Source organism: Falco biarmicus, chromosome 9 (genome assembly GCF_023638135.1).
Source record: "Falco biarmicus isolate bFalBia1 chromosome 9, bFalBia1.pri, whole genome shotgun sequence".
NCBI classification, from domain to species: Eukaryota; Metazoa; Chordata; class Aves; order Falconiformes; family Falconidae; genus Falco; species Falco biarmicus.
The window spans coordinates 56,477,360-56,491,083 of NC_079296.1; the positions used below are offsets into that span (position 1 = coordinate 56,477,360).

The following is a 13,724-nucleotide window of genomic DNA, read 5'->3' on the forward strand; positions in this document are numbered from 1 at the left end:
CTCTGACTAATTCTTCCTCTCTTTCAGTGTCTGTAAAACAAAAGCAGCTCCTCAGTATCTGCAGGGGTTGAAAGGAGCTTTTTATTTGAAAGCACAGTTCAAAGAAGTTGCATGTGCTAAAACTTACTTTAGGTAAGCCTAAAATCAGAGTATTCATGTTTCTTATTAGCTGTTTAAAAATAAAAATGAAATTTTGGCTTAGCATGAAAAATCAGCTGCTGTGATATATCTTTAATCACTGGGGGTTTTTTTGTGAGTGACTGACTGACCAACATACTGGTTTTGGCATTGTGTTTATTCTGCAATTATACATGTCAGATTTATCTTTGCTAATACTTGGAGTGGGGAGGAGGGGAGGGCAGGGCTTGTGTGCTATGATGATTAAAAAAATTCTGCTTTTGGTGGAGATCTCCAGATAGTCTTCTAACAACGTGATGACCTTATATTTATTTTGAGGGTTTTTTCCTGGGTTGGTTTGTTTTCCTTCATGTGGAGATAGTGAAATCTTAATGTCAGATAATTGTGAGTTGGGTCTTTTATTACTTCTTGAAACACTGAGATTTTTGCAAGTGTTTTGAACTTTACCCCCACCACTTGAATATTGTTCACTCTTCATGAGGTTTTCTCCAGTCATGAACCTTTCAGAGAAGATTGTTTCCTGATCCCAGAAGGTGATGTGTTAAAGACTTTAAAAAAAAGAACCAAACAAAAATATCCCACAAAACAAACAAAACCCCCATGTACTGTCTTGTAACGACATGAGTATTAGTGCTGTTGGAATTTGTTTGAATTCTAATAGGAATATAACAGTGGTAAAATAGGTATAGCCAGAAGACAGTATAACTAGTATCCGAGTTGAATTGAGGAATTACTATGAATTTTGTAGTGGTTTTGAAGATGAGAAACTAGATTTATGGTTTCTACTAATAGCAGCGATAAGAATGCTTGCAGATGAGGCGAAGCTGGGTGGGAGTATTGACCTGCCGGGGGGCAGGGGGCTCTGCAGGGGCATCTGGGCAGGCTGTACCGATGGGCCGAGGCCAGTTGTACCAGGTTCAACCAGGCTCAGTGCCAGGTCCTGCCCGTGGGGCACACCAGCCCCACTCTGCGCTACAGGCTTGAGGAAAGGTAACTGGAAGGCTGCCCAGCGGGAAAGGGCCTGGGGGTGCTGGTCTAGAGTTGACTGAACATGAGCCAGCAGGGTGCCCAGGTGGCCAGGGCGGCCAATGGCACCCTGGTTTGTAGCCAGAACAGTGCAGCCAGCAGGACCAGGGCAGTGACCCTGTGCTCAGCACTGTCCAGGCTGCACCGGGAGCCCTGAGTTTCAGTTCTGGGCCCCTCACTTCAAGAGGGACGTAGAGGTGCTGCAGCGTGTCCAGATACGGGCAGCGGGGCTGGTGAGGGGTCTGGAGCACAAGGCTGGCAGGGGTGGCAGGGGGAGCTGGGGGTTCAGCCTGGAGAGGAGGAGGCTCGGGGTACCTTACTGCTCTTTGCAGTTCCCTGACAGGGGCTGTAGGCAGGGGGGTGTCGGTCTCTTCTCCCAGATAACAAGCAACAGGACAAGAGGGAACAGCCTCAAACTACGCCAGGGGAGGTTTAGATTGGATACTAGGAAAAAAACTCTTCACCAAAAGGGCTGTCAAGCATTGGAACAGGCTTCCCAGGTGAGTGGTTGAGTCACCATCCCTGGATGTGTTTTAAGAGATGCTGTAGATGTGGCACTTGGGGACATGGTTAGTGGTGGGCTTGGCAGTGCTGGCTTAACCGTTTAGACTTGATGATCTTAAAAGTGTTTTCCAACCTAAGCGATTCTGTGACTCTCTTAATTGGGAGGTAAGTGAAGAGCAAAGCCAGCACTCATGCCGTTGTGGAGGTGTTTGGGTGGCAGTGGGGGTATGGGGCTGGCGGAGGTAAAGCTGCTCTCAAAAGTTTGGTGACAGATGCCTTTCGTCTGCTGTCTGCATCAGCCTGCGAACGGGGAGAACTGAGGTCAAGGGTAACTGAATGTAGGAGATGGCCAGGCGGCCCGCGTTGCGGGTAGGGCCGTCTGGACTAGTCTGGGACGAGACAGAAAACAGTTGTTAATGCGGTAGCTTGCAGAGCCCTGGATTTTGTGCTGCAACGTGGAGTAGGATTACATCATCTGCTGGGGCGGCGGGCGGGCTACGCGCGCGGCGGGCGGAGCCGCCGGAGTTACATCAGCCGGCGCTGGGCGCGCGGGGGGGGGGGGGGTGTCGGCGGGGCGGGGATTGGCTGCTGGGCGCGGATTGGCTGCTGGGCGCGCGGGGTGTGCCGGCTGGGCGGGGATTGGCTGCTGGGGGTGCTGGCGGGGCGGGGATTGGCTGCGGCGGCCCAGCTGGGCCGTCCCGCGGCGGCCGCGCGGCCCTTCCCTCGCCGGGGCTGCCGGCGGGAGCTGCCTCCTCTGGCAGACCCGTGTCAGCAGGAGGGTCAGGTACGGGGGTTGTGGCGGATCCGAGGTCTCGGGCAAGGAGTGGCGCCTGCAGGTGCCACTGAGATGCGCGGAAGAAGCAATTTGCCGCTGCGTTGTGTCAGGCTGAGCTGGCTGGCTGTGCCGGAGCGGGTGCTGCTGCTCAGCCCTGCTGCGGGCCGCCCGGTTCCGCTGCTTGCCCCGTGCGGGCGGGCACCGGGGGCCCCGCTCCTGAGCTAGCGCTGCTGCGGCACGGGCCTGCTGGTGTTGCCCGACTTACCTGTAGGCGAGGCGTAAGGAATGGGGCGGTACTGAACTTCCGCAGCTCTGGCCGCCGAGGTGCTCCGCGCGGCTCTGCGGGCCGGGGCGGGCGGCTGTTGGGCCGCGGGAGGCAGAGCCCCAGGCCCAGGCGGCGCGGCCGGGCGGGTCCTGCAGAGGAAGGTGGGGTACATGCTGCCGGGGGCCTGTGCTCCGTGTTTGTACCTTCTGTGGAACTCGGGCAAAGCTACTTGTGAACTGTCTAAAGACGATTTATTTGAAGATCGTGTTTATTTTAATCAGTTCTTCTGAACTGGCTTCCCTCTGGGAACGTTTCTTAGTTTTGAATTTTCACTAAGAACTGCGGGGGGTGGTGGTTTTTTTTCCTTACAGAAGTTTTAGTTGATAAGGTAACAAAGCTGTTTAAATACCCCCCAGCCCCCCGAATGTTACAGAAGACTTACTTGTGTTACAGTAAACAATTAAAATTGTGTGGATTTCCTCAGAACTTGATTTTTCTCTGCTTAGTAAGTGTATAACTCTTTATATAGGAGTTTGGTTTCCAAATTTTTTCAACTTGTGGAATGTCCTAACATTTAGTTGAGATACTGGCCTTCATATATATATTATATATATGTATATATATAACTGTGAAGAAAAACCCCAAAACTTTATTTAGTTTTCATTTTCCAGCTCACTGCAAATAGTTGTGGACATCCACAGGCTTCCAGCCAACAGGCTGAAAAATCAGTGTTATAGATTGTTGTTATTAAAGGCATCAGTTGTAGAATTTGAGAATTTCCCTGATTGTTTGGGAAGGTGACTAAGTCTTTTTACACTGACCTGGAACAGAATCTAAATGCATTGTGCTACTTAACGGCTGTTAATAAATTCATGAAAACCAGCCAATAGTACTACTTTCTATGAGTGATAATATAAGGATAACACATTATTTAAAGAGGTGATGGGAGAATGATATTTTTAAAAGTTATTTTGGAAGGAGTAGGTTTATCCTGATATTAATAATAAAAAACCCTGATTTTTTTAAAAGCTGATGTTAGTCTTGGAGCAATATGCATTTTACATTTCTTTTTATTGCTCCCTCCCCTCCGAGTAAGGCAGAAGTTTAAGATACTATTTTTTTAAGTTGTGTACCTTTTTCTGGTTTGTTACTGAAGACCAGAACCATTCCAGGTGTGAAAATGGGAGTGGAATGGAAATTGGGGATTGAAATCAACTTTAGATCCTTGATAGAGTGAGAAGAGAGTAAGAAGTTACTCTGCAGCCTTGCACTAGTCTGAAAGCAAGCTTGTACAGAGTGCCCTGTGCTCTGTGCTTTCTGGCAGCATCATTCCCATTTCATGTATCTTTTCTTGATGTCTACTGCAGCTTTAAATTTTCTGTTTCTGTCTTGTAAACTCAGTCTCCTTGCCTTTTCTCACAAGCTAGTTTCAAAACCATATTATTTCTCTCTGATTTTTTTCCTTCAAAAGATCCACGCTGTTTGCCACTTGTCACTCATTGTCTGCTCAATCTTAGCAAAATTGCCTCTGGCAAAGGGAAACAGGAGGCAGTCTTCCAGAAGAACAAGGTTGCTCATAGTTGCAAGCAGCCCTGTAGTGAGAATGTGAAATGCTTCTCCGACAGACCAGTGGGAGCAACCAAGGAGCACAGCTTGATCTAGCTGGTGTGTGTCAGTATTCTAGTGGCAGTGCAACACCAGGTGAATATTATTACTGTAGTTGCAGTCAAAGGCCTGGTGAGAGAGACTGGAACAGGAAGTGTCGGGGGGAGAAACTTCGGGTAGAGTGCCTGGTGCCAGTCCCTAAGGGAGACAGTCTGTGAAGGGAGGTGAAGAGGAACAGGCAGTTCCACTCAGGATAGCTGTGGTAGAAGAGTTTCTGGATAAAGGACCTGCTGTTTACCAGTTCATGTTGTCAGGAGCTGTTGGACTTTGAACATACCTCTGAGACGCAGCTAAGACCCTGCTGGGAAGGTGATGGCTGACAGTAGGTGGCAGGTGAACTCCAAGGTGAAAGGGTCAAACCGCCAGGCATATGAACAGTGGGAATTGTGTTGACCCCCAGAGGTGGGTGCATGAGGCGCCTGGTAAGGGTTCAGAGAGGGGAGTGTTGCAGTTGGTACTGTTCAACAGCTCCTTTAAGCTTGCCCTGTTGTGAGAAGAAAACTTGGGACTACTTGCTCAGTTCTGTCATCTACTCTGAGTCCTTTGCTGCCTCATCCTGGCAGTGGTCAAGACTGACATTTCAGATGAAATACAGAGCTGGAGGGACACTGCAGATTAATATTGTCAAAATGCTGTGCTGTGTAATCTTTATTGGACAAAGGAGAATCATATCTGCTGGTGGCTGCCTGTCTTTTGTAGAGGTGTGTATTTTGGTAATGATTATAATGAGATATAATAGCAATACGCTGTTCCAGGGTAATGAAGCAACTTCAGGTGTTCATGTACACATATTCCAGCACTGCCAGGTGCTACAGTTGTCATGGTGTTTGTACTGTCAGCCTTCCAAATGCAGGTACTATGAGCTCTCTTTGTCCTCTTTTCAATACCTTCTCCCTACCTGTGCAGTGGTGTTTGCTCTATTCCAATGGTGCAGAGGGATGAACGGAAACCAAGCAAAGGAAGAAAAATGTTGTAGAAGGGGGAGGAGAGGTTTTATGGTTTAAGCACAGTCTGGGAGATCTGTATTCTTGTTGATGTCCTTTGTTTCCTTTGTGATGCTAGATGTGTTACTTCACCTACTACAGGCCTGTCATAGGAGACTGCTAATTCTGTATCCCTTGTTTCCTGGGTACTTGCTGTTGTGGATTTTGAGTTAGAAGAATCCTGAGTGTTTACAAGTTCAGTCAAGGGAAACTACTGTGAAATTTATGTCCTTGCTTGTAATCATGGTTAAGATCTTGTCATTTGGTAGTGCTCAGGGGGAAGTGAATCAGCCTATCTTCTATGCTGGAGATTCATGAGAAGTGCAGTAGATGCCCTGTTGTGGGGTGTGTAGAGAAGTCTGGATGATACAACTCTCTACTTGTTTGTGTTTTTTTTTTCTTCCAGGCTTCTCTGTGCACAGTTACTACCTTTCTCCATTGTAGGTATGCTCACTAATAGTCTTTTGCCTTCTTGGGGAACCATATTTTGTTCTTGATCTTTAATAATGGTCCTCTGCCAGCAGGTAGGGAACAGGGGCCTTCTAGTTCTAAGACACAGTCTGAGAGCTCTGCGAAATGGGTAGAGTGGGATGTGTCTCTCTTGCACAGGGAAACTGTTGAGACTGTGCGGGACAAAGAGGAGTTGGGGGTGGGGTGGGTGTGACAAGAAATAATAGATGGAAATTCACTGATATTTAACCAGTTTTCATTCTCCTCCCTTCCTTTTAACTTACAGATACCATTGATTTGCAGAAGGCATCTCAAAATGTTGTGTCGAGCTGCTCTGAGCCCTCTTGTCCGTTCCCCTGGATGGTGCTTTGTGTTGTCACCACATACCATCACAACCATTTCCCGTTTATGTATGTATGAGAGAAAGCACGTTTCTAATAATATTGGTTAGTTGTGTCAGGGCATGCCTATGTTCTTCCCTATGTTCAAAGGAAAATCACCTCATTAACATAATTTAAAAATTACAGTCTCTGGACTGAGCTGCCATTGAAGCTCTGCTTTCTTAATATGTCTTTCTCCTTCAGTGACATTCAGCTGGATGGATGTCTGAGAGGATGTATTTTTCATTCTGATGTGCATTTCAAGCAAAAAAATCTGTTACGAAAGTACTGTAAAAGTTCTTTATTTTAACCTCATACATTCCTGGAAAACAAAATCTGATCATGCCTGCTCCTCCATCTGCACTTTCAGCCCACAAATTTCTTGAGTAAAACCAGGTGTGAAGCTGAAATATTTTTGGATTAAGTAAAAGTGGAAACATGCTTGCAGAAAGCCTGAGTGTAAATACATAGGTGCCCTGTCAATAGCTTTTCCCTGAAAACCAAACTTGGAAGAACCATTCACTGTTTATTTGATTAGCGGTCTGAAATAGAGAAGGCAAGGATAGATAGACCCTATTAGATAAGGAGGCTAACTGTTTACCTTCACATGCAAGATTAATGTCACATTGGTTGGTGTGTTAACGGTTGTCTTTTGTTGATATTTATGTGAATTAATAGATGTTGAAATATTGAAAACGCTAAACTGTTTCTTTTTAAGCTATAGCTCTGTTGATTTCTGCTTTTGTAGTATTTCTAAATACTCTGCATTTTCCAGAGTCAGTAAACTACTCATAACTAACACTGGAAATTATTCCTTAGTGTTGACAGTAGTCAATATCCATTATTGGAGCAACTCTGGTTACTTTGTCAATTGCATTCTAAAACTGGATTGAGCATTTTTCAGTTTTCTTTTGTTCTCTGCTGTTTCTGTTGTGATCCTCTTCAGCTTGTATTTTGAAATTCTGCTTCTTTACTCCTCATGCAGGTCACTAAAAGGATCTGCAGTGCAAATACTTAGTCTTTTTTCATATGTTTCCCCTTCTTTATTAAGGAAGTGAAACCGTTGAAAAGGTACTGGAGATAAAAACTGGAATGCCTAGAAACCTATTGGTATAAAAAGTTGACTGGATGGCTATATCAGTTTCTCTCTAACTGCATATGAAGCAAGTTAATGGGCTTGCATCACTAGAAATGTTTTGCATATCTGACATGGGAGCTGATTTCACATCTAAGTCAAGTCTAAATAACTAAAAAAGATAGGTTTATGCAGTCATAGAGCAAGGTTAGCAATTAGGACTTCAGTGGAGATGGATTAAATTCTCTGCTTGTTCTAGAACTGTTGCCTTTTTCCTTGTCTTTTTCTGAAAAAATAAGTAGTTTCTTTTCAGGTACTGGTTATCCTTCAACAGCTGCCTTCTTGGAACCTTCTAAATCCTGAAGCTTTAGCCAAGAGAATTGGAAATAAATTGTTTTTACTCCTTTATGGTCATACTGTGTGGGATAGGCAAATACTATATATTAATGTATAATACTGGAAAGAACAGATAAATTGGACTCTTTCACCTGTTCTTCTGTATGTATTGTAGGTCTTGCTTACATTCACAAAGTGTTCCCTCATAAAAATGAGGGACAAATTAAACTTGTCTCCAAAGTCCATTTTCTGCTTTTGTGTGTGTGACATGTTAGTGCAGCCCTCAGTTACGATTTCAGCTTCTTATGTGTAATGAACAAAATATGTATTTATTTAAAACATTGTTAAATTACAGATTTCTCTCTCCTGTAGCACTCTGCTCATTCCTGTCTTTCTCCAGCAGAAGTAGCACTGACAATAATCAATTTAGGCTGTAAATGAATCTATTTTGTATTACAGTGCATCAAAATTAGAGAGACTGAACATACTCAGTCAGATATAAGCAGATAACTCTGACCATGGCATAGGATTCAGTTTACTGATTTGTAAAGAAGCTTCTACACCTTTAGATGAGATATTAGTTAGGATTGACTGGACAGAATAGTTCAGTTGGAAGGGACTTAGAACGACCATCTAGTCAAACTGCCTGACCACTTCAGGGCTGATCAACAGCTAAAGCATGTTAAGGGCATTGTCCAAATGCCTCTTAAACACCGACAGGCTCGGTGCATCAACTGCCTCTCCCGGAAGCCTGTTCCAGTGTTTGACCACCCTCTTGGTAAAGGAAATGCTTCCTAATGTCCAGTCTGAAGCTCTCCTGAAGCAGCTTTGAACCACTCCCACGCATCCTGTCCCTGGATCTGAGGGAGAAGAGATCTGCACCTCCTTCTCCATGTCCCCTCCTCAGGAAGCTGCAGAGAGCAATGAGGTTGTTCCTCAGCCTCCTTCTCTCCAAACTAGATAAACCCAGAGTCCTCAGCCGCTCTGCAGAAGACATGCCTTCCAGCCCTTCACCAGCTTGCTTGCCCACCCTCCTCTGGGCACATTCAAGGACCTTCACATCCTTCTTAAACTGTGGGGCTCAGCACTGCACACGGTATTTGGGGTGAGGCCACACCAATGATAAATACATCGGCACAATCCCCTGTCTGACCAACTGGCTATGCTGTGTCTGATGCACCCCAGGATGCGGTTTGCCCTCTTGGTGCCAGCGCACACTGCTGGCTCCCACTGAGCCTGCTGCCAGCTGGCACCCCCAGCTCCCTTTCTGCAGGACTGCTCTCCAGTCACTCCTCTCCCCGTTTTGACTTGTGCCCTGCATTACTCTGTCCCTGAACAGGGTGCAGAACCCAGCATTTGTTCTTAAATTTCATGGCACTGATGATTGCTCAATGCTCCAATCTATCTAGATCCCTTGCAAGGCCTCTTGTCCCTCCAGAGTCAACAGCACCTTCCAGTTTAGCATCATCAGCAAACTTGCTAACAGTACAGTCAACTTCTGCATCCAGATCACTGATAAAAATATTGCACAGCATGAGTTCTAGGATTGAGTCCTGCAGAACACCATTGGTGATTGGTCACTAGCTAGATGTAGCCCCATTTACTACAGCCGTTTGAGTCTTGCCATCCATCCAGGTCTTTACCCAGCGCAGCGCATCCTGCAGCTGGACAACTTGTCCAGAAGGATGCTGCAAGGGACAGTGTCAAAAGCCTGGCTAAAATTGAGAAAACTAACAATCACCATCTTGCTTTCCTTCATCCATGAGTTGGGTGACCTTGTAGCAGGATGTCAAATTAGTTAAACAGGACTGCTGCCTTTGTGAACCCATGTTGGCTGTGCTTGATGATTGCATTGTTCTTTAAATGCCTTTCAATAGCATCCAGTATGATCTTCTCCATAACTTTCCATGAATGTGTGCCATCTTTTGACTAAGTTGTACTTTTGGTCCTGGAGTGTAGTGTCGGTAGCCATTTCTTCTGTAGTTACATCAGAAGTGTGCTTCCTCTTTTTTGCTATACTTGTATTTTTGAGACTGTCGAAAAGTTGATGTGCTTCAGTGCAGTTTCTGAACAGTAATACAAGCAGAATTACATAAGGAAATGTGGTTTCAATTTTTTTTCAAGTAATATGGCTTATCCATATTTTATTAATTATCCAGTTGACACACTTGGGCTGCAGATATTCTTATCTGTATGACTCCTTCACACTTGATTCAGTGTGGCTTTGCAAAACTTCATATGAAGTATGTTGGAAGTGCTTTCCATCTGCCCTCATTCCTTCAGTGTAACTTTGGGACTTTATGTTTTGGTCCACGTCTTTATCAGTTAGAAATGATCCAGACTGTTCGTTGTGATTGTACCTTAATAGTCACTATTCTCTTTAATCTGCTTTGCTGATAGTGGTCTTACTGTCCTTTAAAAGCATTTTGAGAGCAAAGTTTTTTCCCAAGAAATGTTCCCTAGCTTATTGACTTGGGTGAAGTGCCAGCCTTATGTATGTTGTATCTTACCTGAGTAGTGCTGTGACTCTTTTTTTCCAATGCCTGTTTACCCTGTAGGAGGTTGACTTCCTGTTCATACCTCCATCATCCCCCTTCTGCTGCCCTTAGTTCAGCAACATGCAAAAATACCTGACTTAGAGATGTTGTAAAAGCTGTGTTTCTCATCTTTCCTAACAGTTAAGCTTTCTGTGCTACTACAGACAGGAAAACTCTCTGTCTGTATCTGATGAGGCAAGGCAAATGAGAATGTTTTTTAAACTAGTACTTTTACTTCCTGTGAGTAAATGGGAGCTGTAGGGGTTCTTCTAGTGTCCTTCAGTTTGGTCTTCTAGATTCCCAGAGTCAAAGGTCTGTGATACACTGCTTTATATACCTTAGGGACGCTTAGTGCTGCTCAGATATTGGCTCTCTCTTTATTTTGGTGATTTGAAAGCTAGCTTCTCATCCCCAGTCACTGAGACGTGTGTTTTGTGAGCTTTAGCCTTGGAAAGGGAGGAAGTGTTAACCGAATTCAAGGGCTTAAAAGTCTGAATGAAACACTAAAAGCTGCATTTTTTTTTTTTTACTTTCGTTCTTCAACCACAGATTTCTCTTGCTATAACCAAAGATTAAGGAATGAGTCTATCCGTTGTTGGAGCAACATCCCATTTATCACCATGCCACTCAGCCGTGCACATGGAAAATCGTTTGCACACCGCAGTGAGCTGAAGCATGCAAAGCGGATTGTAGTGAAGCTGGGTAGTGCTGTTGTGACTCGAGGGGATGAGTGTGGCTTGGCCCTTGGGAGGCTGGCATCTATTGTAGAGCAGGTAATTCTATGACTGGAGTGGAATGTTTGTTTTAACTCAGATACTCGGTGATTGCTGGATGGCACAGAAGATTGTAGGAAAAACTCGTAAACCAGTGATGGCTCTTTAAAGCAATGTGTTGGCCTTTCCCTTTTTCCGTCCCCCTGTGCTGTGGTAGTATAAACCATGTAATTCAGTAAATTGGTGTTTGAAGGTGTGGTGGGTTGACCCAGACCAGTAGCTAGGCACACAGATACTTGTTCATTCCCCATGCCTCCACCCCAACCACCAGTCAGACTGGAAGGAAAATAGAAAGAGCAAAAGTAAGAAAACCCCTGGGCTGAAATAAAAACAATTTGGTAAGTGAAGGAAAGGGGAAAAGAAACAAGAGATGTTAAGGCAATTGCTCATGACCTTGGACAAGCAGACCAATGCCCAGCTAGTCTCTGAGTGATGGCCACCTTGGAAGACAGCCCACTGCCCTTTCCTATTCTGCTACCCCAGAGTTATTGCTGAGCATGGCATCTTGTGGTATGGAATGTCCTTTTGGCCAGTTTGTATCAGCTGTCCCAAATGTGTCCTCTCCAGACTTCTTGTCCAGCCCCTAGTCTACCTGCTGTGATGGCACATAGTGGGGGGAAGTAAAGCTTTGATGCTGTGCAAGCACTATTGAGCAACAGGCAAAATGCTGGAATGTTACAAACACTGTTTTAGTCGTAATACTTAAAACAGTACCATATGGGCCCCTGCGAAGAAAGGTAACTCTCTCTTAGCCAGATCCAGTATAGAGGGAGAAATTTGCACAGTGAGATTTTTATGCAATAGGTAAGACATGACTGAGCCATTGATTGGATCTAGTGGGAAGGTGGCACCGAAGTTTGTGAGGTCTGCAGAAACAGTAGACCCTTCTTGATTACCTGAGCATTTGCAGATTTCCTCCAGGAGAAAGCTTGAAACCTTGTTACTTGTAAGAAAAATTGATGGGATCAACTCATGGATTGGTTCTCCAACATGAAATTATGACTTCGCGGGGGATTGGACATGTCTTTTCTAGGAAGTAAAGTTGACATAATAAATTAAATTCACATAAGGCATTTAGTTTTAGAGCTTTGAAAGGAATCTGGCCAGATGTACATAAGGAAGAAGTAATGAAAAGCTGTACTACCAGAGTTAGCTTCTTCACTTCTAGAATTCAAAGTTACTGTATAATGGCAGCTTTGGGAATGGGTGATGAATAAGGCTGGTGGAAGATACAGCTCATACTTTACAGCTATTTCATATCTTATCTGTAGCAATGGAGGTGGAGGGAAGAGGGGTATAGAAATGTTACCATGTAATATGTATTTTGAAAATTCAAGCATGACTGTCTTAAAAACTGGTAATGTGAAAAGAAAGTTTAGCAGAAACTACAGATTGCATGCAGTCCTTTGCATAGCTCCTAACTGGCTAGTAAGGTGTGCAGGAGTGTCTTGGGGGGGGTTTCCTTGCTTTGCACATCAATGGATAAAGCAAAACACTTGTGTCAGCAAGAACTGGTGAACATAAGGTTATCTATAATAGCCAGAACTGTCATGCTAGCAGTGATCATACTCCAAGCTCTGTTTCTTAAGTTTTGTACTTACAGGTGTCAATGCTGCAAAATCAGGGAAGAGAGATGATGATTGTCACCAGCGGTGCTGTAGCTTTTGGCAAGCAGCGGTTGCGTCATGAAATCTTGCTTTCTCAGAGTGTGAGGCAAGCGCTTCATTCAGGCCAGAGTCAGCTGAAAGATATGGTGAGTGGCTGGCAGCACTCGCACTTTTCCTTGAATGTTAGGTAGTACCTGCTCAAGTCAGTGCCTGACAGCTGTTCTTTATCTCTGTAGGCTGTTCCAGTCTTGGAGGCCCGAGCTTGTGCAGCAGCTGGCCAGAGTGGACTGATGGCTCTGTACGAGGCCATGTTTACGCAGTACAGCATCTGTGCAGCTCAAGTAAGCAATTCCTTCTTTCCCAGACTGACTTGCTACTTCAGTCAGTGATGGAATCTTTCTTGGATTTTTTCCATGTTTTGTATGCTGCTGTCTTTACTGTAGTTGTGCATTTCTGTTGCCACCTCCTTTTGGGGTTTATTACTGTAGCATAAATGGTAGTGTGGTATTTCTGAAATGGAGTAATATATCATCTAGGTGAAGCAAATATGGGGTGGGTGGGGTTGGAGTTCGTATGTGTCCTGCTCGTATGTACAGGGGAGGGGGATGTGTGTTAAGGTTTCTTCACTAAAGCTAAATTTTGGTGATCCAAAGTGAGTGTTTTAAAATCACAAGTGGCTGAACTGCCACACATTTTGTAAAGCTGATAAAAGTGCATATCCACACTTAATAAATTGCTCTTCGTCTGCTCCTCAAACCTTTCTAACTTGTGGGTGATGGTATCCCTAAGCCTGGGTCTTCTGCTTAGACCAAATGCTGCAACTGTATTAACAGAACTACTTTTAAACAGGCTTTGCTTATCTTAAATGCTCTGAGAATACAGAATGGCATCAACTGTAAGACCTTATTTGTTTAGACACTTTTAATGAATTTAGAGCCTAATATGAAGTCTCGCTTGGAGGAACTTCTTCCTGTAATACCATGTAGCTGATATCACTAAAATGTTTACAGTATAGCTAACAGTCACTGTAAGTTGTGCTTCTTCAAGTCTGTAGACAAATATCATTCCCGTGATTTAAAAGAATTAATGGCCCATGCTGAAAATGACACTGTACACATTGATTCCAAGTGCTGTTATAACATTGTCTGGTGGAGTTGTTTGTTTAGTTCTCAGATGTCCAATGGCAGAGTAAAAATGAAAAAAATGTCTC

General features: G+C 44.5%; 1 protein-coding gene across 7 annotated transcripts in view; it reads left to right on the forward strand.

The window, feature by feature from the left end:
- The first annotated feature begins 66 nt into the window (after window positions 1–66).
- The window catches only part of ALDH18A1 (aldehyde dehydrogenase 18 family member A1), a 36,496-nt gene continuing 22,838 nt past the window's right edge, over window positions 67–13,724 (forward strand). For 3 of the 7 annotated variants that reach the window (XM_056351132.1, XM_056351136.1, XM_056351135.1), the window contains exons 1-6: window positions 2,366–2,452; window positions 5,763–5,800; window positions 6,093–6,216; window positions 10,684–10,907; window positions 12,511–12,660; window positions 12,751–12,855. In XM_056351132.1, the coding sequence (XP_056207107.1) occupies window positions 6,123–6,216; window positions 10,684–10,907; window positions 12,511–12,660; window positions 12,751–12,855 (573 nt within the window). In that variant the 5' untranslated portion in view covers window positions 2,366–2,452; window positions 5,763–5,800; window positions 6,093–6,122. Of the gene's footprint in view, window positions 133–2,362; window positions 2,453–5,762; window positions 5,801–6,092; window positions 6,217–10,683; window positions 10,908–12,510; window positions 12,661–12,750; window positions 12,856–13,724 lie in introns of those variants that run through there. The other 4 variants (XM_056351133.1, XM_056351138.1, XM_056351137.1 and 1 more) reach the window with 4 other exon arrangements.